The 21949-nt window shown below is 44.5% G+C and overlaps 2 protein-coding genes across 10 annotated transcripts in view; one reads left to right on the top strand and one right to left on the bottom strand.

Moving 5' to 3' along the window:
* Mgst2 (microsomal glutathione S-transferase 2) overlaps nucleotides 1-14948 on the top strand; it is a 43444-nt gene extending 28496 nt beyond the window's left edge. For 5 of the 8 annotated variants that reach the window (XM_005386682.1, XM_005386681.2, XM_005386685.2 and 2 more), the window contains exons 4-5: nucleotides 4225-4306; nucleotides 5127-5351. In XM_005386682.1, the coding sequence (XP_005386739.1) occupies nucleotides 4225-4306; nucleotides 5127-5259 (215 nt within the window). In that variant the 3' untranslated portion in view covers nucleotides 5260-5351. Of the gene's footprint in view, nucleotides 1-4224; nucleotides 4307-5126; nucleotides 5352-10537; nucleotides 10855-14786 lie in introns of those variants that run through there. The other 3 variants (XM_013515298.1, XM_013515297.1, XM_013515299.1) reach the window with 3 other exon arrangements.
* Nucleotides 11008-21949, bottom strand: part of Maml3 (mastermind-like transcriptional coactivator 3) — a 407740-nt gene continuing 396798 nt past the window's right edge. Inside the window, exons 4-5 of one of the 2 annotated variants that reach the window (XM_005386678.2) lie at nucleotides 19987-20071; nucleotides 11008-13203 (exon numbers count right to left, since the gene is read on the bottom strand). In XM_005386678.2, coding sequence (XP_005386735.1) covers nucleotides 12221-13203; nucleotides 19987-20071 — 1068 coding nt within the window. In that variant the 3' untranslated portion in view covers nucleotides 11008-12220. The remainder of the gene's footprint in view (nucleotides 13204-19986; nucleotides 20072-21949) is intronic. The other variant, XM_005386679.2, reaches the window with a different exon arrangement.

Here is a 21949-nt window from a genome sequence, read left to right as displayed (position 1 = left end):
AAAAAAAAAAAAAAAAAAAAAATGTCTATAGTTAATTCCTTCTTTACAGGTAAAAACTGAGAGATAGAGATTAAGTAATTTGTCCAACTTGACATTGACCAATGCAAGTAAAATATCCCTTTCAAATACACACTATAGATATTTGTCCCCACAACCCATGTACCATTCCCAAGGGATCTGCAAGGATCTAGCCCCACTACCCGTAGCAGTGCTACTAATATCCCTTTTCACCTGACTGAGGTATCCTTGATGAGCTGAGGGCTTTTTCCTAACTTTGCCTATTCGCTTAACAGGGAGTGAGACCTGTGTTAACAGACTTAGGTGGGAAAATTCAGTTCTCTTTGATTTCCGGTAACTTTTGTGGCATCATTTGGATCTGCATCTGATTACTGAGATTTAAAATAAACTAAAATCCAGCTGCTTCTAGAGGAAATGCCATCCACCTCTTGTAATTTTTACTGTCCCTTAAGGAATTTCAGATAAAATGACCTTTAAAGAAAGACCTTTTAACTTTATTTCAACTCACACTTTTTTTTTTCTTAATTCCACAAGTGAAAGTGGCTGTTCCTTGTCACATAAGAGCATATTAACAACGAATGAGAAAAGTGCATTTTGATAATGGGATCCCATCTCTGCCATTTGACCCTTTGGGCTTCCCCTTGATGGGCTAAATAAGGTCGACTGTTCAGCAGGAAAGGATTTCTTGCGTATCTGGTCATAATTTTCTTTTCATTCTTTCTCTTGCAAAGTAAGTTGCCTATTAGCTTCCTTCAGCATTCTCATTGGCTTTGTGGGAGTAATTCAGTAGATGAGGACAATAATTCTCAAATCTGAGGGCATGCCCAGAATATTTGAACTTCCTCAGATGTCAGGAAGCTCTGCCGCTTCATTGCCCTTCAGGACCCTGCCTGTACTGGTCAGCTTTTTGTTACTGTGACAGATACCTGAGAAAAACAACTTCAAGGAGGAAAGGTTTATTTCGGCTCATGGTTGCAGACGCTTCAGTCCATGGTGAGCTGGGTTCATTGTCTGTAGTCCTGTGGTGGAGGCAGAAACAACATGGTGGAAAGGGTGTGGCCAAGAAAAGCTGCTCCCCTTATGGCAGCTAGCAAACAGAGGGAACAGTAAGAGTTGCAGAAAAGATATGCCTCTAAAAGCACGCTCCTAATGACATACTTCTTTCACCCTTTAGTAGCCCATTTGGCTGTCAACCAACAGTGGGTTAATCCACTTGGTGTTAACACCCTCACCCCTCTTGGCATCTCTTAATGCAGTCAAGTTGACGCTTGAGATTAACATCATCCCCTCAAGCAGTCTTCCCTGAGCCCTGCCTAGAGCCTCCGCCAGCTCCCTCTGCCCTATCCTCTTCAGTTCCTTCACGGCATTCTCAAGTCTGCAATTTTCTTCTCTCTTTTTTTTTTGGTGTTTGTGGTCTGTCTCTGATGATAGAACATAAACTCTATAAAAGCAAGGAGCTTGTATCTTTGTTGTCTTAACTCAATCTTTATAATAAAGATGGTTATATAGTAGAAATTTAAAAATCCTTACGGCCAAATAAAATATTGAATTTTATTTTATTTAGCATTTCATAGTCTCTCACACAGAATTTTTTTTTTTTTTTTTTTTTTTGAGAGGGAGTCTCACTATGCAGTTCAGGCGGGACTTGAGCTCACTTTGTAGCCCAGGCTGGGCTCAAACTTGCAACTATCCTCCTGCCTCAGACACCTGAGTTCTGGGATTACAGGACTGTGCCATCACACCCAGCTCACACATAGAATTTAAATATTTTTTTATTTTTATTTTTAAAGGTCATATTCATTCCACAGTGTGTGAAGTAAAAGAATACAGCTTATATATCACATTTCTATTATTGTAAGACAAATGCATAGAAACATATTTTTATATGATTGGCTAGAAAGAGAAAAATTCCAAAGGCTTTTACCCTAAACTGTTAACAGTGAATTATGTATATATCTGCAAAAAATATAAGATGTTAAAGGAACCATGATAATAACTGAAAATAATTATGATATAATATTAGTAAAAATGGAATATAAAATGTAATAAATACATATCTTTGAATTAAACAATATGTACAGGATATTAGAAAAGAAAAATTAAGTATTTTAAGGAAATGGAATTAAGGCTTGAATTTTCAAGTTAAAAATTTTAATTTAAAATTTATCCATTGTGCTGGGCATGGTGGCGCACGCCTATAATCCCAGCACTAGGGAGACTGAGGCAGGAGGATCATTGTGAGTTCAAGACCAGCCTGGGCTACAAAGTGAGCTCAAGGCCAGCCTGAACTGCATATTGAGACCCTGTCTCAAAAAGACAAAAAAAAAAAAAATTTATCCATGCTCTTTTGTGATTTTTTTTTTTGGTTTTTCTCCGGTACTGGGAACCGAACTCACAACCTTGCGCTTGCCAGGCAGGCGCTTTGCCGCTGAGCTAAATCCCTAGCCCCTATCCATGCTCTTTTATCCTGGCAGAAGCACATTATATTCATGCTTTTTCCTTTTTTTTTGTTTTTCTTCCGGTACCAGGAATCAAACTCATGACCTTGCACTTGCCAGGCAGGCGCTTTGCCATTGAGCTAAATCCCCAGCCTGCTTTTTCCTTTTTAATCTTTAGTTCATTTTTAATTTTTCCCAAAAATAGCTGTTTTCTAAATGTAAGGGTTCTGGTAGTTTGTATCTGTGAGGGGCTGAAGGAAGACATTGACATTTTCATTGATAAGGATGGCAGAACATTATATCACAATTTGTACTTCTTTTTTCCTGAGATAAAATTTGCGTACAGTAGAAGTCACAGATCATAAGTGTGCGATGAGTTTTGGGAAGCATAGACATCTGTGGTTCTGTGAGTTCAAGCCTCAGCAAGATGTAAAACATGGCCGCCACTGGAGTTTCTCCTCCCACTCGCAGTCATCCCATTCTTGCTTCCCTCCAGATACAAATACTGTTCTGATTTTTCATCATTTTGCTTTGTTCTAGAACACCCCATTGGTGGAGCTGTATAATATGTATCTTGGTGTAATGCTTCATTCACTCAGCAAAGTGTTATTGAGACTCACTGTGGTGTTGTATCTGTTTCTTTTCATTGCTGAGTAGCACTCCACTGAATGCCTCTGTCACAACTTAGTTATTAATTCTCATGATAGACTTCTGGGCCAAAAAATAATTCCTAATTTTTGGCTGACTGTGAATAAAGCTGAAGTGAACATTCTTGTACTTTATGGACATGGTTTCATGTCTCTTGGGCAAATACAGTAAGTCCCTGGTTTACAAACAAGTTCTGTTCCAAGAGAATTGTTCATAAGTCAGATTCATTTATAAGCTGACAAGGTGAATCTTACACTTATGAAAGTTCACAACTCAAATATTCTTACTGACCTTACAGGCATTTACTGAGCAATAGGAATGGAATTGTTGGGTAAAATGGTGTGTTTGGTTTGTAAGAAATTAGCAGAATTCTTCTCAAAGTGGCTGTTCTATTATGTTGGTTAAGCTTAATTGTGCCAGCTCAACTGGCCTGGGAGACTAATAAGCACGCTTTGGGGTATGTCACGGAAGCCTGATCTTGGGTCTGTCTCTATTTCCTGATGTCTTCCTTATTGGCTCTGTTCCCTTGCTCTGCTTCCCAGCCACTGTGAGCAAGTCATCTTTGCTTCACCATGCTCTTAAGCCATGTTGTTTCTGCCTGAGAGTCACTTACCCATGGACTGAATCCCCTGAAACCGTGAGCTGAATTAAACCTCTTCTCAGGTTGCGAGTGTCGGGTATCGTGTCTCAGTGACATGAAAGCTGATTAACACAACTATTTTACATCCCTGCCAGTGACCTATGGGGATTTCAGTTGCTCCACATCCTCACCATTTTATATGGTTGGTCTTTTAAAATTTTAGCTATTCTGGTGGACACATAGAGTAGTAGTTTTAAGTGACATTTTGTTCATGTTGAAACTTATGGAAACATTTTTTTTTTATGTGATTACTGCCACATCTGTGTATTTTCTTCAGTGAGTTGTCTATTCCAATATTTTGTCCATATGAAAAACAAAGTCCTAAAAAATTGAATTGTAAATGTTCTGTATACATTCTGGGTACAAGTATCGTGTCATATACATATTTTATAAATATTTTCTCCATCTCCACACTGTATTTTGAAAGACTGCTATCATATGCTATATATATATATTTTTCTTTTTCTTCCCATTCTGCAGTTTTTGCTGCTTGTCTGGGTCTGGTGTACCTATATGCCCGTCAGAAGTACTTCTGGGGATATTCAGAAGCTGCTGAAAAAAGGTAAGGGAAACCCAGTAATGGGGATTTATGCAGGACATAGCAGGGGAAAGTCTGGCCTAGTTTACTGTTCCTCAGGAATATTAAAAAAATCAGTGAGAGCTGCAGTGGCAATAGTGACCCATGTTGCCTGAGGCCGTGTCTTGCCAGACCATATAATCAGGCATGAGATGGGGAAGCACAGGCATAAAAGTGTGCACCGAGCTGGATGTGGTGGTAGATACCTGTAATCCCAGCACTGGGAGAGACTGAGGCAGGAGGACTTCAGGTTCAAATCTAGTCTGGGCAACTTAGCAACTTAGCAAGACCCTGTCTCAAAAAATTTAAAAAAGGGCTGGGGGTGTAGCTCAGTGAGAAGGTCCTGGGTTCAGTCCAAACAAAACAACCTAAATAAACAACCTAACAGTAACAACCTAACCTTACAAGTAAACGGTAACAACCTACAAACCTGTCCACTCAACCCCAGGAATAATTTTTTTTTTTTTTTGGTTTTTCTCTGGTACTGGGAACCGAACTCACGACCTTGCGCTTGCCAGGCAGGCGCTTTTGCCGCTGAGCTAAATCCCCAGCCCCCCCAGGAATAATTTTGCAGTGTCTAGAAGGTTATCAGGAGAACAATTCTGCTCAGCTCTGGTAGTCCTTTGAATGGTCAAAGAAGTCAGCTCACCTCTCCAGTGAGGCACCCCCTTTCATTTATGCAATAAACCTGAAAGTTCAGATGGTAAAAGCATGGGAGCTCTGGGCAGTGTCAATTGTGCTGGGTCTCCCAGCTTCCTCAGGGTAGCCTGGGTTGTCACTCTTGTCCCTCATGTCCACCCGGCAGGATGAGCGGTTTCCAGTTGAGCCTGGGGACTTTGGCCTTGTTGATAGGCCTCAGTGCCCTGGGGATCGCAAACAGCTTTCTAAACGAATACCTGGACCTCCACATTGCCAAGAAACTGAGGCGATACTTCTAACTTTTCTCTTCCCTTCACTTTCATGTTTGCCCAAGCTGTTTCCACTCTGAAGGGAACACCATGTTGCTGGTTAAATAAATTTTTAAAAAGTCTTCCGTTTTGTTTTTCTTGAGATGGCTTTGGAGAAGGGAGCGCATTTCCTGTTTGTTTAAGAGCTGGATTGCTGGGGTGGTCTGTGCATGTGATGAGCAGCCGTGGGCTGAGCTCCAGGTTTAGAAGAACATGCTGATGTCACGGTCGCTTTTGTGGGGACAAAGCAGCCTGACCCGTGTGCGGGGGCTTTTGTGGATCACCGCCATAGCTTGCCTCTGCGACAGCTTCTGTCTCGATGGAAGGTTCCAGACAGATGCTGGGAAGGCAGCCAAGCCCCACTGCACGGGTTGCTGAAATGCAACAGATGGCTGTGAGTGGGGGAAGTCAGGCAGACACACGAAGTAGCCAGAGAGAGTCACCAGCTAATGGCACGAAGCAGATCTGGCTGTGAAAATGTGCTTTATAAAGAACAAAGGAAAAAAAAAATCACTTCATTTTGAGGAGACCCAGGGAGCAGAGCTAAGTGAATACTCTAGCCCCTGGGCAGAGGAGGAGGGTCCTGCTGATGGCTGCAGAACCTGGACTGGACTCCACGAGCATCACGTGGCCTGGAGGCAGGAAACAAGCTGAGCCGTGTGGCTCTCCTGACCCTGGGCTGCAACTCCCTCCCGCACAGTACACTTGACACTTCTGCATTTTCTTCATCTGCAAAATGGGAATGAGTCTGTGTCAAAGGCTTCAAAGGCCTTAGGGAAAACATTAGGAACAGAGCCCTCTATCAATATTTCTAGAAAAAAAATCAGACAGCTTTGAGTCTGGTGTGGGCATCAAGAAGCCATTTAATGAGACATTTCTTTTTTGTTTGTTTGTTTTTTTGTTTTGTTTGTTTTTCTCCAGTACCGGGAACCGAACTCACGACCTTGCGCTTGCCAGGCAGGTGCTTTTGCCGCTGAGCTAAATTCCCAGCCCTAATGAGACATTTCTTTATGGTAGGGACAGAGGCAGTTACAAACGCTATGCATAGTAGGAAAAGAAAGGAATGCTTCTGCATGCTAGTGTTTCTGGCGTTGTAGAGAAGGAAGATGGGACAGCCCTGTGATTCCAAATAGTGGTGTTAGTACCTCACAGTGTGTGGAAGACGTAGTGGTCTGGAAGGGGAACATTTGGATGCTGGTCTAGGGTCTCTCCCACATGTTGACTGTTTTAACTAGTTTTTTTCTTTCTAGTACTTGGAATCGAACTCATGACCTCATGCTTACAAGGCAAGCGCTGTGCCACTGAGCTATATCCCCAGCCCTTGACTGTTTGACTTTGGGTAAGGCCCAGCATCAATTAGAAGCCATGCAGCAAACTGGTGGAGACTCTAGGGTCAGACCACCCTCCCCTGACCTGTCACCTGCTGGTGGTGCCACCTCAGTACTTCATAGCTTGTGGCCGTCATTTTTCTCTTAGATAAAATGGGGCTCATTTGGAAAATACTGTGACTCTGCAATCTTTCCCCTCGATTCTCTTATCTATTATGATGGTGGCTTGAATCCTGACAATTTGTGTTAGTCACTGAAGACAGTGAAGGAAGAAAGTGCAAGCTTCTGACCTTCCAGCACGATTTCTGCAGACTACTGTCCTTTGGAAGTCGGAAAAACAAAAACAAAAACCATTCTGCATCTTATACTTTAGGATTTTTAAAGCAGCTAAACTGGTTTGTATAGAGAACATTTAGAAACAGGCCGGGGCTGTGGATTTAGCTCAGCGGCACAGCGCTTGCCTGGCAAGCGCAAGGTCGTGTGTTCAATTCCTGGTACTGGAAAAAAACCAAAAACCAAAAAACCAAACCAAACAAAAAAGAAACAGGCCATGGCTGTACCCTATCAAAGCTTTGTGTCTTTAAACACTACAAGATAATTTGTTTCCATTGTTCTAATCCCTTTGTCACCAGGTAACCTCTTGATTATTTTGTTTCTATTAGCTTTGGCTACAGGGAGCAAACACGCTGGCCAAAGAGCTGTGAGTTTCTGACTGATTTGACGATTGTACATATATTTGTTGGAATATCAGTAAATTGACAGATTTTACTTTTAGAAATTGGACTCACTTCCTTAAAAAGTCAACGTCATAAAAGAAGGGACAGAGAGTTTTTCCTCTGTTAATGGAGTCTGAAGAGGCATAAAAACCGCAGGGCAGCGTGAGATCTTTGATCCAATCCGGGTTAGAAAAACCAATCTTTGGAGTGTGTGTGTGAGACAACTGGAGTGGTCTGCATAGTGAGTGAGAAGCAGCTATTAGGAAATTCATGTTGATCACGTTAGACGTGATAATGCTGTTGTGGCCAGGGAAGGGAATGTCCAGATTCTTTGAAGCTGCAAAGCTGAGGCATTAAGGGTGAAGCGGTCAGGTGCAAACAACTTTGAAACAGATACGTATGTGAAGCATTTGTGGAAGGCATTACCAGTGATTGTATAGGTATTCTCCAGTTGGTGATTGTATAGGTATTCTTTCTACTGTTCTGATGGCTTAAAGATGTGCATAGTAAAAAGTTAAAAATTCTAAAGGAAGTTGGAACTTTTAATCAAGTTTTGGATAGCTCCAAAGTTTCTTGTGTTCACACTGGAGGTTTGACTGGAGATGGCCTCCGTACAGCTTTGGCTGTTATTGCTGGCCTCTCTCTGATGTTCTGATGTGGGCAGGGACCCAAGATCTCAGGTGTGTGGAAGCTTTGGTAATTTCCTCTTTGCGTTGTGAGACAGGTACCTGTGGTAGCTTGCCCACAGGATGCCAGTATGGAAATCTCATGTCCTTAGAAGGCAACAGAGAAGAGAATAGAGAAGATTGAAAGGAAACAATCCAAAGAAAATGAAGCTGGGTGTGGTGGTTTGTGTTTGTAACCCCCGTGCTCTGGGAGGCTGAGGGAGGAGGATGGCAAGTTCCAGCCCAGCCTGGGTGACTGAGCAAAACCTTGTCTCAAGATAAAAAATAAGAAAAGAGCTGGAGATGTGGCTCACTGTAAAGGCCCTGGGATTAAACCCCAGCAACAAAGAAGCAACAATAAGAAATACTGCTCATGCACTGGGAGTGGTGGCGCACATCTGCAATCCCAGCCCTCCTGCAGAGGCAGGAGGATAGCTGCAAGTTTGAGGCTAGCCTGGGCTGCGAAGTGAGTTCAAGGCCAGCCTAGGCTACATAGTGAGTTCAAGGCTAGTCTGAGCTACACAGTGAGACCCTGTCTCAAAAAACAAAATGCAAAAAACACTGCTTACACAAATAGCAAAGGGGTATCTGTTCTTAGGCAGTTTTCCTCCCTACTTATTAGGATTAGAGGTCAGTAGGATTTGACTGAAAAAAATCACTAATAAGCAATAATATCAAGTCATCTGCATCCACCCACTTTGCTTGACACAGTCCTTAGCATGTCTGGGATTACAGATATGAAATCACCTTGAAGGAGAAAGCCATCCGTTCATCCTGTAATGTCAAGATTAGGAAGAGCAATCCGCTGTTCTCAGAGCTTCCCGTTTTCACCCCGCTGGTCAGCTTCCCCCGTGCCTTCCCTGTACTCCGAATCAGTTCACTTTGCTACTCACATTACCTAGTAGAGTCTTGAGCCGGTGCCAAAGGGGCCAAACCCACTGGCACACTGCTTTCTCCGTTGTGTTTTCCGCTAGACAGTCTGGACCCTCTGCTCACCACGGTCAGGGCCAGCCTCGTCTATAAATTCATTTGAACTCTCAGTTGGTGTTTACTAAAACTCAGCTTCATTTGGGGTCCACTTTTGAGGATAGCTTTATTCTGTGGTCTGTTTCTCAGCTTCACCCAGACAGTGTTGAGACATGCTGTCTTACCATGCTTTGTAAAGTCTGCCGGGGAGCTAAGGCCAGGTCTCCCGGAGGTGGAGAAATGGGTCTGCATGTATGGGATGGGTTAATGAAGGGCTCCAGTGAGAGAAAAGGAAAAGAGGTGAGGAAGCAGGGCTGAGAAGGGGAAGGAACTAAGCCAGGTCCCAGCCTCTGTCTGACCTTGTGGGAGTCTGGAGCACACATCCTGTCTTGGTTGGTCCAGACAAGTAAACTGGGCTCTCACCAGCCTGCGCCAATGGAAGGCGTAGACTCGCGAGCACTTTCCACTCTGGGGGTGGCAGCAGGCAAAGCTGGGCTGGGCCATGGCTCTGACAGCGCGGGGTGGACTGGGAGAAGTAAGGCTCCTGAGGGAGTTGGGTGTTACTGACCGCATCCGTTGCAGGGGCAAGACCTCTGCGCTACAGCCCTCCAGCTACACCTTGACTTTTTCCCCATATAAGTTTTTACTCGTTCGTTTTCTGAATCTCTGAATGAGCCAGTTTGAAGCCGAACTGCTGTGGTCCCGAATCCACGAATGGACCTCAGCGTGTCCCTTGCAGAGAGGACTTTGCCACGCCCCTCCCAGTACCCAGCACATTTAGAAAGTCTCAGTTTGCTTGAACTGAAAGGGCTTGGAATGATCCTTCTCTATTGCTACACGTTTAAATAATGACATGAAAGTGTTGAGAAAAGAACCACGGTTAATCAGTTAAATCCCAAGAAGAATGTATCTGCCTAAAGAGTTTTGGAGACTAAAATGAAGTATACTTTGGATTGATTCAGATAATGATCTTTTATTTTTTTTTCTTTAAAAGTGGTATGTCAACATCACTTCATTTCTACATTTCAGAGTCCTGTACATTTCTTCGAAGGAAATAAGCAATGCTCAATGTACAAAGTCAAAACAGAAAACTAGAAAAATCTGAATAAAATGGAGCAAGTTGCCATAGGTCATACAGTACAAATTAGTAATTAGATGTCGTCTGAAGTGCAATACCACTGCTGTGATGATGAGTTAAGGAATGAAATAAAAATACTCTATTTTAAACAAACAGTATATATATATATATTTATATGTATATATTTTTTTACAGATAGTAGACCCAGTGATATCTGCAGTATTGTAAAAACTTATGTACAAATAACTTTTTTTTAGACATTACATATACATCAGCACCGTAGTAAAAACAAAACAAAACCACCTCATTAAAATCTACCTCTCTATGAGTTGGTCCCTGTACTGAGCGCTTGGAGGCAGCTCTGGAAAGATAATGAAACCCCTGTCTCCGTCAGCCACCTCCAGTTTCTCATCATTGCTTATATATTTATTTTATATTTATTTCCTGGACCTTGCAGGAAAAGGTAATAATTCTGTGTTTTCTCCTTCACTTTTTGGTTTTCTTCTCTTTTCCCAGTGGGATTCCCTCCCCATTTACAGAATTCGCAGTCACCCTACCACCGCGCTTCAGAGAGGGCACACAGCCCATCAGCCCAGCGTCTCCAGCCTCACTCCCTGCCTGTGTTAGGCAGATCTAGAACCTGGGGCTTATGGAGAGCAGGTCAAAGGCAATGCTTCCCACGCATCCTGACTTGCCCGAAGCGCTGCGGTCCAACCCTCCAAGCTCTTTTCTTCTGGGAGCTGTGTGTGTGCACAGAAAGAGCCAGCATGTAGGACATGGAGGGAGAGGGACAGGAGGAAAACACATGCCACTCACACTCAAGACAGTAGTTGTGTCATACAGCCTCCACAATGGGACCATGGGAGGGGAGGCAGACACCAGGAGACGAGCCTGTGACAGCAGAAGTTGCTGACTCCTTGTGACAGATTTCTGTTAGGGGAGATGCGACTGATTTACAAAGAGAACAACTGTACAGAACTTTCGAAGGGGATTACTTTGCCCTTAGGAAAGAAACCAAGTCTTCCCCTGTTACCACCCAAATTTGTATGGCAGAGCTACTGATTTTTATGTTCTCCCATCTCTGGGATTTTATATTTGTCTTTCTGATTGCAGAGATGACGAACAAGGCCAATTTCAGAGCGAGCACCCCTGGGGTTTCCCCAAAGGGAGCCCAGCCTGGTCCCCTCCAGGCCTTTCTTCCTTGGGGAGACTCCAGCTCCAGCACAGCCCGCTCAGTTCCAAGCAGAGACTCTGTTCAATTCTGCATGTGTTGGAGGACGAAAGCTCCAGTGTCGCCTCCGCATGTCAGGCATTGTCTCAGTTCTTCCACTGGTTCTCACTCTGCCCAAAGCCTTGCTTCGTGGAGAGTCTGGAAGGGGAGGCAAGGCAGGTGGGATGGGGGAGGGAGGCGCTGGCTGGAGGATACAGAATGCAGCAGAGGTCTCTCCACGCCCGCAGCTGTCAGAGGCAGATGAGAACCACCTGGATGTATCACCTTGGCCTGGGAACCCAGGAGGCTCCTGCTGAGGATCTGTTGCCAGGACTGGGCCTTCTCAAGCTCAGCTGGCTGTCCTCATCGGCGGCCACAGCAACGCCTCGCAATGCTCAAGGGCCATCACGGGCCGGGAGACTAGTCTGTGGGATCCTTGGTTGTCTCTCTGGGACCAGCTTGCTATTCCCCCAGTACTAAGCAAGTCTGGAAGCAGACATCTCTTTCTACCCAGATTCAGCGCCTTTCTGACCTGTGCACGTGGCCTGGGCCACCGCCCAGCAGCCTCTCTGAGGGTCTCCTCGGCTGAGGCTCTGTATCTCCTGTCTCCAAATCTGCAGTCCCTGGACCCGGGCCAGGAGGGCTGGCAGTTCCTATGGGCTGGAGCAGCTCCTGCTGGGCCAGGCGATCATCAGGGCCGTTGAGCAGAGGGGCTTCGGCTGCTGGCATCTTCCCTACCTGACCCCCGGGCCTCCCCTCTTGCAGCAGGGGTCCGCAGGATGTCTCATCTTGATTGCTGTGTGAAAATCAGGTGCAAAGAGGCTCTGCAGGGCTGATTGACACCTGGATCTTCCCCTGCCAGCCAGCTGCAGTTTTGCTCAGTTTACGTGGGTCAAAAAAACAAAACACAAGGATGAGTCAGCATCCTGCTTCTTTTTCACGGGTTAAGCTTGCACCACTCCAGTTGTGGCTCTCGGGACCCCTTGGGACTAGGGGTTACCGAACAATTCATCAAGCTCCTGCATCCACTCATCCCCTGGGCCGCCTTTGATAATGGAGTCCACGAGGTCCGCACTGTCAGGGAGCCCTGGGAAAGAAGCCCCCGCGCCCTCCCCACTGTAATTGTATGACAAGTCCTGAGCAGGGTTCCGCTCGTAGGGTTGGCCCTGGCTGCTTGGGGTAAAGCTGCTACTGGGCATCTGCTGCTGTGCTGGGGACTGGCTGAAGCCTGGCATGCCAGGGACCCCCTGGCTCAGGCCGGACATGACCACTGGCCTCGCCTGGCTGGTGCCTTGCTGCCCTGGGAGTGGTGGCATCATCTGCCGACCCATGGTGGCAGGGTTGAGGGTTCTCACCGCACCAGTGTTAGCGTCCACCACTGACTGGCTCAGTCCCTGTGGGAAATGCTGCTTGGTCAGTCTTGGCTGGCCAGCTTGGAGTGGGTAGCTGGCGCCATTGTTGAATGGTCCCAGGTCTCCACTAGTCCTCCCGGGCATCCCCTGCAAGCTCCTCTGTGGCCAGCTTTGTGCTCCTTGCTGGACGGTCCCCATGATGCTCTGAAGCCTTGGCGGGGCCTGGCCCACTGGTCCTTTCATCTGCTGGTGCTGCTGGGTGAGGGTGGGGTTCACCAGCATGCTCTGACCAAAGCCACTCACCATCCCGACCCCCTGGCCAGACGCAGGCTGCCTGGGCCCCTGGGCTTGGCCATGTGTGATGCTCATGCCACTTTGGTTTGGGTGCTGCAACATTTGGGTCATCCCTGTGCTCATGCTGTACATTCCTGGCTGGCTGGTGGGCGTGCTGCTGTAAGGGGCCAGGCCCATCTCAGACTGGGCCGCAGCTGTGGCCATCGTCCCTGGGTTCTGCGACGGTCCCATTCCCATCATGCCTGCGTTCTGTGCCATCAGCCGCGAAGTCCGCATGCTCTGCAGGGCTGCCTGGCTTCTCACGGCTGCCATGTCCTGGGGTGAGCCTACAGAGAAAGAAAGGAGAATATCACTCACTCTTCTCCACAAGCAACATGCTGGAACCTGTGCTGGAATCTTCATTGGGAATGACAACATTTCTCTGTACAAAAAGATCTGTTCCGATGACACTGTTTTAATCAAAACAATTATTATTTTTCTGATTATAACACGTTGATTATACAAAATTTGTAAAGTATTAAAAAGCACATATAAAAACATCTATTCTGATGACAGCATTTTAAGCAAAACAATTATTATTTTTCTGATTATAACATGTTGATTGTACAAAATTTGCAAAGTATTAAAAAGCACACAGACAAAATTAAAGTCACCAAATCACTACTATTCAGAGATGACCACTTATTTTACTTGTAAGGTGTGATTAAAAAATACAATGAATGTTAAATTTTTTAAAAAGTTACTACAGTCAGGTGTGGTGGCGCATGCCTGTAATCCCAGCACTCGGAAGGCTGAGGCAGGATTGTTGTGAGTTTGAGACCAGCCTGGGCTACAAAGTGAGCTCAAGGCCAGCCTGAACTGCATAGTGAGACCCTGTCTCAAAAAGACACACACAAAAAAAAGTTATTACACTAAGACACATTGCCATTAATTTCCCTCTGTGAAGGACCACTGGGACAGCTCTCCTTGAAAGAAGAGCATTTGTCTCCATTTTGGCTGAACCTGGCCCTAATTTCGTGGGATATTTCTTTATCCCTTCAATTGGCTTTTAGCAACGCAAATGCTGTTGTGTAGCCTTTAAAGCAACATGAGACAGGTCAGTGATGTCCTGCCTGTAGTTCCCAAACAGTATGCGTGAGTGGGTTGAGTGACGCTGCGCTGTTGGCTGAGATTGAAGTGGGCGTGCTGCTGAAAGAACCCATGACGTCTCAGGGCATGAAGAACAGACATCAAAGCTGAAGCACACATCCAAAAACACAAGATACTTCCTCAATCTGTATTGTGCAGATTGCTCTTTCTGCGTGTCTCTCTGCATATTGCAGAGGTGCTGCTGTGCCTCCTACCTAGCCCAGCTCACATACTTCCAGTATTGTCACAGTCACCCAATCCCGAGCCACTCCCCTCTTCAAGAATTAATAAAACTCAGGTTCTGCCCTGGGTCGAAGCTTTTGTTGCTGTTAGCCATTGTTCTAACTGGATTTAGGACCCCCTTGGTTCCCCGCAATTACAGATATGTGTTTATCTCTATTCTTGCCCTGGGTTGCACGGGAAGTGGTAGATTGGAATTACTTAATGGAATTCCATTAACTTTTCCCTGGGATTACAAATGTGGACTCCTCCAGAAGGCGACAAGACCAGGGCAGGCTCTCTATACCCCTCAAAGTACTCAACCATTCTTCAGACACACTTACCTGATCATTCTTGCCACTTTCTGAAGCACTTCTGGAAGCCTTCTTTTGGGAGTGTCTTTAGTTGAGCTGTGTGGCTCTCTGTCCTGAATCCTTTACCTTTTGTGGTTTATCTCCCCCTTTGGGGAACACCCAGAAGCCACACAGATCCAGTGAATAAGGTAAATGAGAACACAGTGCAATGTTTTTATGACTCTGCCTTTTTGTTTGATGGTTCACAGCAACAGCAGTCACTACTTTTGATCATAGCTCGTAAAGACATTCATGAAAGAGGACTTCTGGACCGGCTTCAGAAAGCAGTCAGAACAATCGGATAAGTATGTTTGAAGCAATGGAGACTACTTGAGAGAAAGTGATGGCAATACATCTTGTACTATAACAACTTTTGAAATTTAAGCAACCCATAGTTTTTGGTTTTGTTTTGTATTTTTGAGACAAGGTTTTACTATGCGGTTCAGGCTGGCCTTGAACTCACTTTGTTTCCTAGGCTGGCCTCCAACTCGCAGTTATCCTCCTGCCTCAGCCTCCCAAGTGCTGGGATTACAGGCATGTGCTACCATGCCTGGCAACACATCATATTTTTGATCAGCTCTTGGATATATCAATAGACACACAAAAATTGGAATCATACTGTACATGTTTTTGTAGTTGACTTCCATTACACACACCCCAGTATTATTTTTATTCAGGCTTCAGAGGCAAATTATTTCTCACTCTTTTGGACAGGATGCCATTAGCCGAATGAGATGTCATTTTCTTTGGTGAGAGGGGCTGGTAAGGGGTGAAGGATCATCTGATCACCCTGCATATTCTATTAGTGAAGCGGAGCACAGTTCAGCGGAGAGTATTATGAATGGAAACCATTAGACTGATTTCCCTTAAGACTTGAATAAGATTTGAGAGGTGAAAGGTCATCACTTCTGTCTAGAAGCTGTTTTGACAGATGGGACATTTTTTAGATCCACTTCATAGATTTCCACATGCTCTAGATTCTCTGAATCATAACATGTCAGTGCAAACCAGTCAGCTTCCATGGCTAGAAAAAGAAATCATCCTGCTCCGCGGTGAACTCTGCATTTCTGCAGCTGAGTCCACCCTGTCAAAAGTGGCAATGACTATGTACTTCTCTCTGCAGGTCGCTAACACGGTGTTAATGATAATGCTTAGAAGTTGGCCAGAGTAACAATACCAAATCAGTCAACGTCAGTGAGGTGTCCGGGTGAGTCCTCCTTTATAGGGCCTCAGGACATGTCCAGGCCAGACAAAAGAATGGAAATGTCACCCATGGAACAATGGATAGTTTTGGAAAGGGCTAGGAGGCGCCCCCAAATGGATTATTCTATGTCCCTGCTAAGGATTAAGTTTATAAGGAAAAGAAAAATAGTTTTTTTCCCTCTCTCTGGACATTTTAAAAAGATGCAGCATGGGTGAAAATTGATATAAGCAAATTTCATCCCACCTAGGAGCGGGATGAGCAACCGGATGGAAAGAGTCTAACCTTGTTAAACCCGGCATGCTGGCAGATAGCTCAAGCATGTTTTTGTCTTCCTGATGGGCGTATTGATTTCTAAGCAGCAAATATGTCTCCATATTTTCTTCCTTTCTTTAAGAAAGAAAATTATGGGAATTTTGATTATGATTTAAGTTTTTGTGACTTGGGATCAATATCATGCTGTATTGAAAAATGAACTGGTGACTGTGGGGAAACCTGAAAGATCTCCAGCAAATCCCTGGAAATATTCCAGTTTTTGGCTATAAGCTTAATTAAATTCAAGTCATTTTTCTGAAAAATCAAAAGTTCTTGGTTAAATGGTGGTATATCCTGCAACTTGTAATCTAGTTATAACGTTTTGTGACCTTAACCACTAAATTTGTATTGACTTCATGGCCAGTTGGAATCAACTCTACTGAAATGAGTTATTGAGTTGTTTATAAAAAAAATTTAAGGGGAAAAATATTGCTGACTCAGAGACTGATTGGATAGACGCAGATTATATAAATAGGTGGATAGGCTACTGGAAACGGATGAAAGGACTTGTATAACTTGGACATTTTTGCTGTATGTTTATAACGGATATGCTGAAGGACCACAGATTGCTGATTTTATGAATGAGAAATAGGTGCTTTTCTTTAGAGGGCAAAGATGTTACAATGCCCTTTAACAGGTCGTGAAACATTTATCAAAGCCAACCATTACTTTTACTTAGTATAAATGACTGCACTATCTAGATGTAATTTCTATTTTTAAAGGAAGCATTTAAGAATCAGCAATCAGTACAATATTTTCTACTGAAGTGAAAATAAAAAAGCCTCTTATTAACCTAGTTTTGTGCTTTCAGTTAATTTTAAATATACAAAGGAAAAAATTCAAATGCATCCAAACAATAAAATGCCTTTACCTGATTACTCCATACGTTAAACAGACTACTTTTTCTTTCTTTTTTTTTTTTTTTTTGCCTAAAACAGATATTATTACAAGACACTATTCACATTACTTTTCTTGTTTGTTGAGCAACATCACAATGTCAAAGAAAATCTTCCACATTCAAACAGAGATGATAATGTGCAGGGTTTTCCCCTAAGGGTCTATGTCTATTTCCCCTAAAATGGTCTGTGTCCTATTCTCTATGTCCTATTCCCCTAAAAGGGTCTATGTCCTGAGAAACCTATATTTGAATAATAAGCATTTCCCCATAGGCCTGTAGCACTTCGCATAGGCATAGACCTCAAGGAGCAAAGGTGAGCATTCAGGTCTTGGAAATGTGTGGTGGAGAACATGGCGTTGGCCCGCATGTAGGCTATTCCTGACAGAGCGTTTCTCCCAGGACAATATCTGTTGTCTATCTATTCGCTATTTCCCAGATGTATAACATCACATACCTAGGCTGTGAGTAAAATACTGGACATAGTAAAATAGCTGTATCTCAAACCAGTCAGCTCTGGGACCATAAGCCATCACCCTGGGTGGTTCACTCATGACAAAACTAAATTTCTTGGCTGATTACTTATGGTTTGGGGTTTCAGAAAAGTTCGAAGAGTAGAACTTTTAGACTGAGCCCAACACGTTTAGAAGAACTCTTCTAAACATGTCTATATGCTGTAATATAGAGGAATTGTTAAATTTTAGTGGGTTCTTTTATGCCAAAAATAATGAGTTATGAACTTAGAAAACTCAAGGGATCCTGTGTGGCGTTTATCAGATCTTATGTTTTTAATTAGTTCATAATATAAATCAGCAATTCTCAGAGTGTGGTCCTCTAACCAGCAGGAAGGCAACTCCTCGGGACTTGTGAGGGATGAAAATCCTCAGGCCCCAGCCAGACCTAGTGAATCAGAAATTCTGGGAATGGGGTCTGGATGCCTGTGTTTTCACAAGCTCTCCTGGTGATTCTGATGCAAGCTGAAGTTTGAGAACAAAATAAAAGGAAGTGTCTAGACCTGTAACAAAAATTAAAAACCCCAAAACTATGTCCAGGTGTGGTGGTACATACCTGTTAATTCCACTGTGGGAGGCTGAGGCAGGAGGTCAACAAGGCTGAGCCTAGCCTGGGAAGCCTAACAACTTAGGAAAGTCTATTTTAAAATGAAAAAATAAAAAAAAGGCTGGGGATATAGTACTGTATGTAGGGCCTGGGTTTAATCCCCAAGACTGCAAAAAAAACAAAACAAAACAAAACAAAAAAAAACCCAACAGCACCAAAACTGAACTGAAGCAAACCAAACCAACAATAAAAAACAAAACAAAATACACAAAACAAAATAAAAGAAAAACCCAAATTAAAAAAGAAACTCAAAATCCAAATTCAAACCCAAACCCAAACAACCAAATCAAACCAAACAAAACCAAAATGATGTGTCGCAATGACTCTGATTCTCCTCCACCCACGGCAAAACAAGAAGCAAAATGCTTCAAAGAATATGGCTCCCATTCTGTGCATAGGACACCTGGGGACAGTTCCCTTCCTTTTGTCCTTGTCCGGGTAAAGTCCAAAGGGAATGTAAGGCCAAGCTAGTGGCCTGTGAATGGAAGAGAGTGGAACATCCACAAGCTCACTATCTTCACAGGCGTTTCTGAGTCAGACCTGGCAGTGAACACCAGTGGCAAAAGCCCTAACTCACAGTTCATCACCTAGGATGTATTTGTGTGGGTTTATAATAGAAATAAGTTTCTGACATGCTCGGGTAACTTCTATTGTATTCCATTTTCAAAATGTTGGTTGTGATCCACTATGTGTTTTCATAACCTGTATGTTACAACTCAGAGACTGAAAAATGTTTCCCTTCTTCAGTAATTGTTTCACCCAGGCTATGAAGAAAGACCAAGAGGGTGACCCTTGTGAAATGCTGTCAGAGTTTGAATACATATACGTATGTGCATATTTTTGTGCAAAAGGGTTCACAGCATCCAGAAGGTTCCCATAGGGCTAATTAACACTCAGAAGCAAGGACACATTGATCTCGAGTCCGCAAGCAGACAGAAGATGGGAAATAGGATTTCTGCTGCTAGGCGAGCTCTGTGGGCTCCTGAAAACTCCCAGGGTTAGGGATGAGAAGGGCTCTGCCTTCAGGAGAAGAAAGGGCTCAGCACTGGAATGGGCCTTTTACATTTATAAATGGGCCTCCCCTGTACACAGTGTGCACACTGCTACTGGGCTTGTGATTTGGAATTTCTGAAAATGGACTGGGATTAGGGCAGTGCAGTTGCCCTAAAGGCCCCATCTGTCTTCTATATTCCACAGACACTAGTGGTTGGAAGCCAGATTCTTCTACTTTGGTCAGCTCACCTGCTAGGATTAGTGAGAAAGACAGCACATGATTTTTACCCCTGTGGTCACAAAGCTGACCCTCCGGACATAAACAAGGCTGATACTGGACCAACAGGCACTGCTATGCACCAGTGGTTGTTAAACTACTTGAACGCGCTGCACCTTTGGGTAAGGACAGCTGCCTGACCCATCCCTCCAACAACCAACTCACCTACTCTGGACCTCCTAGGCACTCTCTCACACCCAAGCATAAGAGGGGGCCTCCAGGAATCCACTCTGATTGGTTGGTACTCTTATAGTAAAATAAGTTGTTAAGAAACTTACTTTACTAGTTGTTAAGAAGCTAGTTATTTTTTAGAGACAGGGGCTCACTTTGCAGTCCAGAGTGGCCTTGAACTTACTAGATAACTCTGACTAGTAACTAGTCATAACTAGTCATTACTCCTAATGTTGCTATCCTCCTGTCTCAACCTCCTCAGTGCTGGGATTACAAACATGTGCCACCATGCCTGGCTTTCTTATTGTACCAGTTGTTAAATATTTTGGGTACTACCTCGACACAAATATAGAATGTAAGGCAATGTCACTGATGACAGTTTCACTTACACTTTGCAACGGGGAGTTGTAAAATGGAAGCAGTGCTCAATAGCCTCACCTTGAAACTGATTGACCTGCTGCACGGGGTATGGATTCCGCTGCTGCTGGAGGTGCTGCCGGGGAAGATGAGATTGCTGCAGCTGCTGGAACAACAGAGGACAGGGTAGAGGGTGAGACAGGGAGCGAGCATGCAGTCAAACACCCTGGAGGCTCTGAAGTAGACAGGGTGGTTTTTTTTTTTTTCTTTTTGGTGCAGGGAATCGAACTCAGGACCTTGTGTGTTCCAGGCAGATGCTGTGCCACTGAGCTATATCCCAAGCCCTAGTGTTTTTCAAAATCAAAACTTTGTATTGAAGAATCCCATGCATCCAAGCAAGTACACCCAGAGTAAGAATCCAGGCGGATGGATTTTCACAAAATGAACACACTCTAGGTAACCAGCACCCCAGATCCAGAAACACCATTACAGGGAATGCCTCTCCTCCCATGACTCGGGGGCATGGCCACCGTAACTTTTAACACCAGAGATCAGCTCTGCCTGCTTCTGTGCTTTATGGAAAGGGATTCATAGGACGATGCTTTAGTGTGTGGCTTCTTGCATTCACCACTTGCCTCCTCCCTGTAGTGTTCTCACCTACAGATGTACTGCAATGGACCCATTCTACCAGGGCTGCTTGTGTGTGGGGTTTCTAGCTTGGGGCTGTTACGCCACTGCTGGGCACATCCCTGCAATGACTTTGGGGGAACATCTGCCTATGTTTCTGATGTGTGACTTGCTGGCTCACGGAGAATGCGTCCATGGTGGGCAGTTCTGACTTAGACTTCCCAATGTCAGCTGGCACACCTTCTTTAGCACCGTGGGCCCCAGGTCCAGGGACAATTAGAACTTCTTAAGGTTGTAAATAGATGCTTTGGGCATAGGGAGATGGACTCCTCAGGGTTGTGAAAGGAGGCTAATCTTATTCCCATGAAGCCACACTGCCTGGAAAACACATTTCTGCAAGTAAAATACTAGCATTAACTGCTTTGAGGAAATCACGTGAGGTCGTATATATATCTGTGTTTCAGTCTTTCTTTTTCTACTCACAGGGACCGTGTACTCTGAGCATTGCTATTAACACACGGGGCAGGCTGTATAATCATTACCACTCTGGATGTGCAAGGGGAAAAGACATAAGAGTTGGGTGGAAAGAGCAGAGAAAGAGGTTTTAGGTCTAGGTCTGCTGTCAAGTAGCTGCAGGACCTTCAGATGCCGGTTAACCTGCTTCCTGCAGCTGCTGAATATGCATTAAGCACCTTTCATCCACTAGGGCTGGAAGGAACTTACAGCAAGGTCCCTGCTCCTTAGCGTGTTCGCTATAAAAATAACACACACTGACCACCTCTGACCACATGTGTTTGCTTCTATTTTTTTCTTTCCTGTTTGGTCCTGGGCAGCTCCATAATTTCCTTTATTTTTCTCACTATGAGCCAGCCAGCATTCTGGCATCCAAGGGGAAACAACAACAACAAAACGAGCTCTGCCGTGTTGATCGCAGTCTGTGTGTCCACTATGGGAGCACGTAGAAAACTGCGAAACTGATCAACATGCAGACCTTAGCAGTGTAGACCAGAAACCAGGGGACTCTTTCAGGCAGCAATATAAAGTCATTCCTGCGAGGAAGCGGAGCGTTTCAAAGCTTCTCCTCACACATGTGAGAACTGAACTGTCCCACTCACAAGGGGCGGTCTGGTGGGCCGAGCGGGCCCGAACTCCAGAGACCACTTTCCTCCTGGCTCTGCCTCTCTGCAGCTCTGTGGTCTCAGATAAACCCCATCAGCTTCCTGGCCTCAGTTTCCTTCTTTGTAAAATGACAGGACCTCATGATAGCCCAGGTTTCAGATCTCCGACTCTAAGTTCTAGCGAACTTTTGTGAGCGGATGAGAGGTGATGTGCTCCCTGCTCTGGGAGAAGGAGGCATTCAGTGTTAATTTGTAGCCACTTTCAACCTGCTCGGCTCTGGTTCTCAGGTCCGCCTAGA

The sequence above is a fragment of the Chinchilla lanigera genome, unplaced genomic scaffold, assembly GCF_000276665.1.
Source record: "Chinchilla lanigera isolate Chin_1 unplaced genomic scaffold, ChiLan1.0 scaffold00027, whole genome shotgun sequence".
NCBI classification, from domain to species: domain Eukaryota; kingdom Metazoa; phylum Chordata; class Mammalia; order Rodentia; family Chinchillidae; genus Chinchilla; species Chinchilla lanigera.
This window is presented reverse-complemented; position numbering and strand designations above follow the sequence as displayed.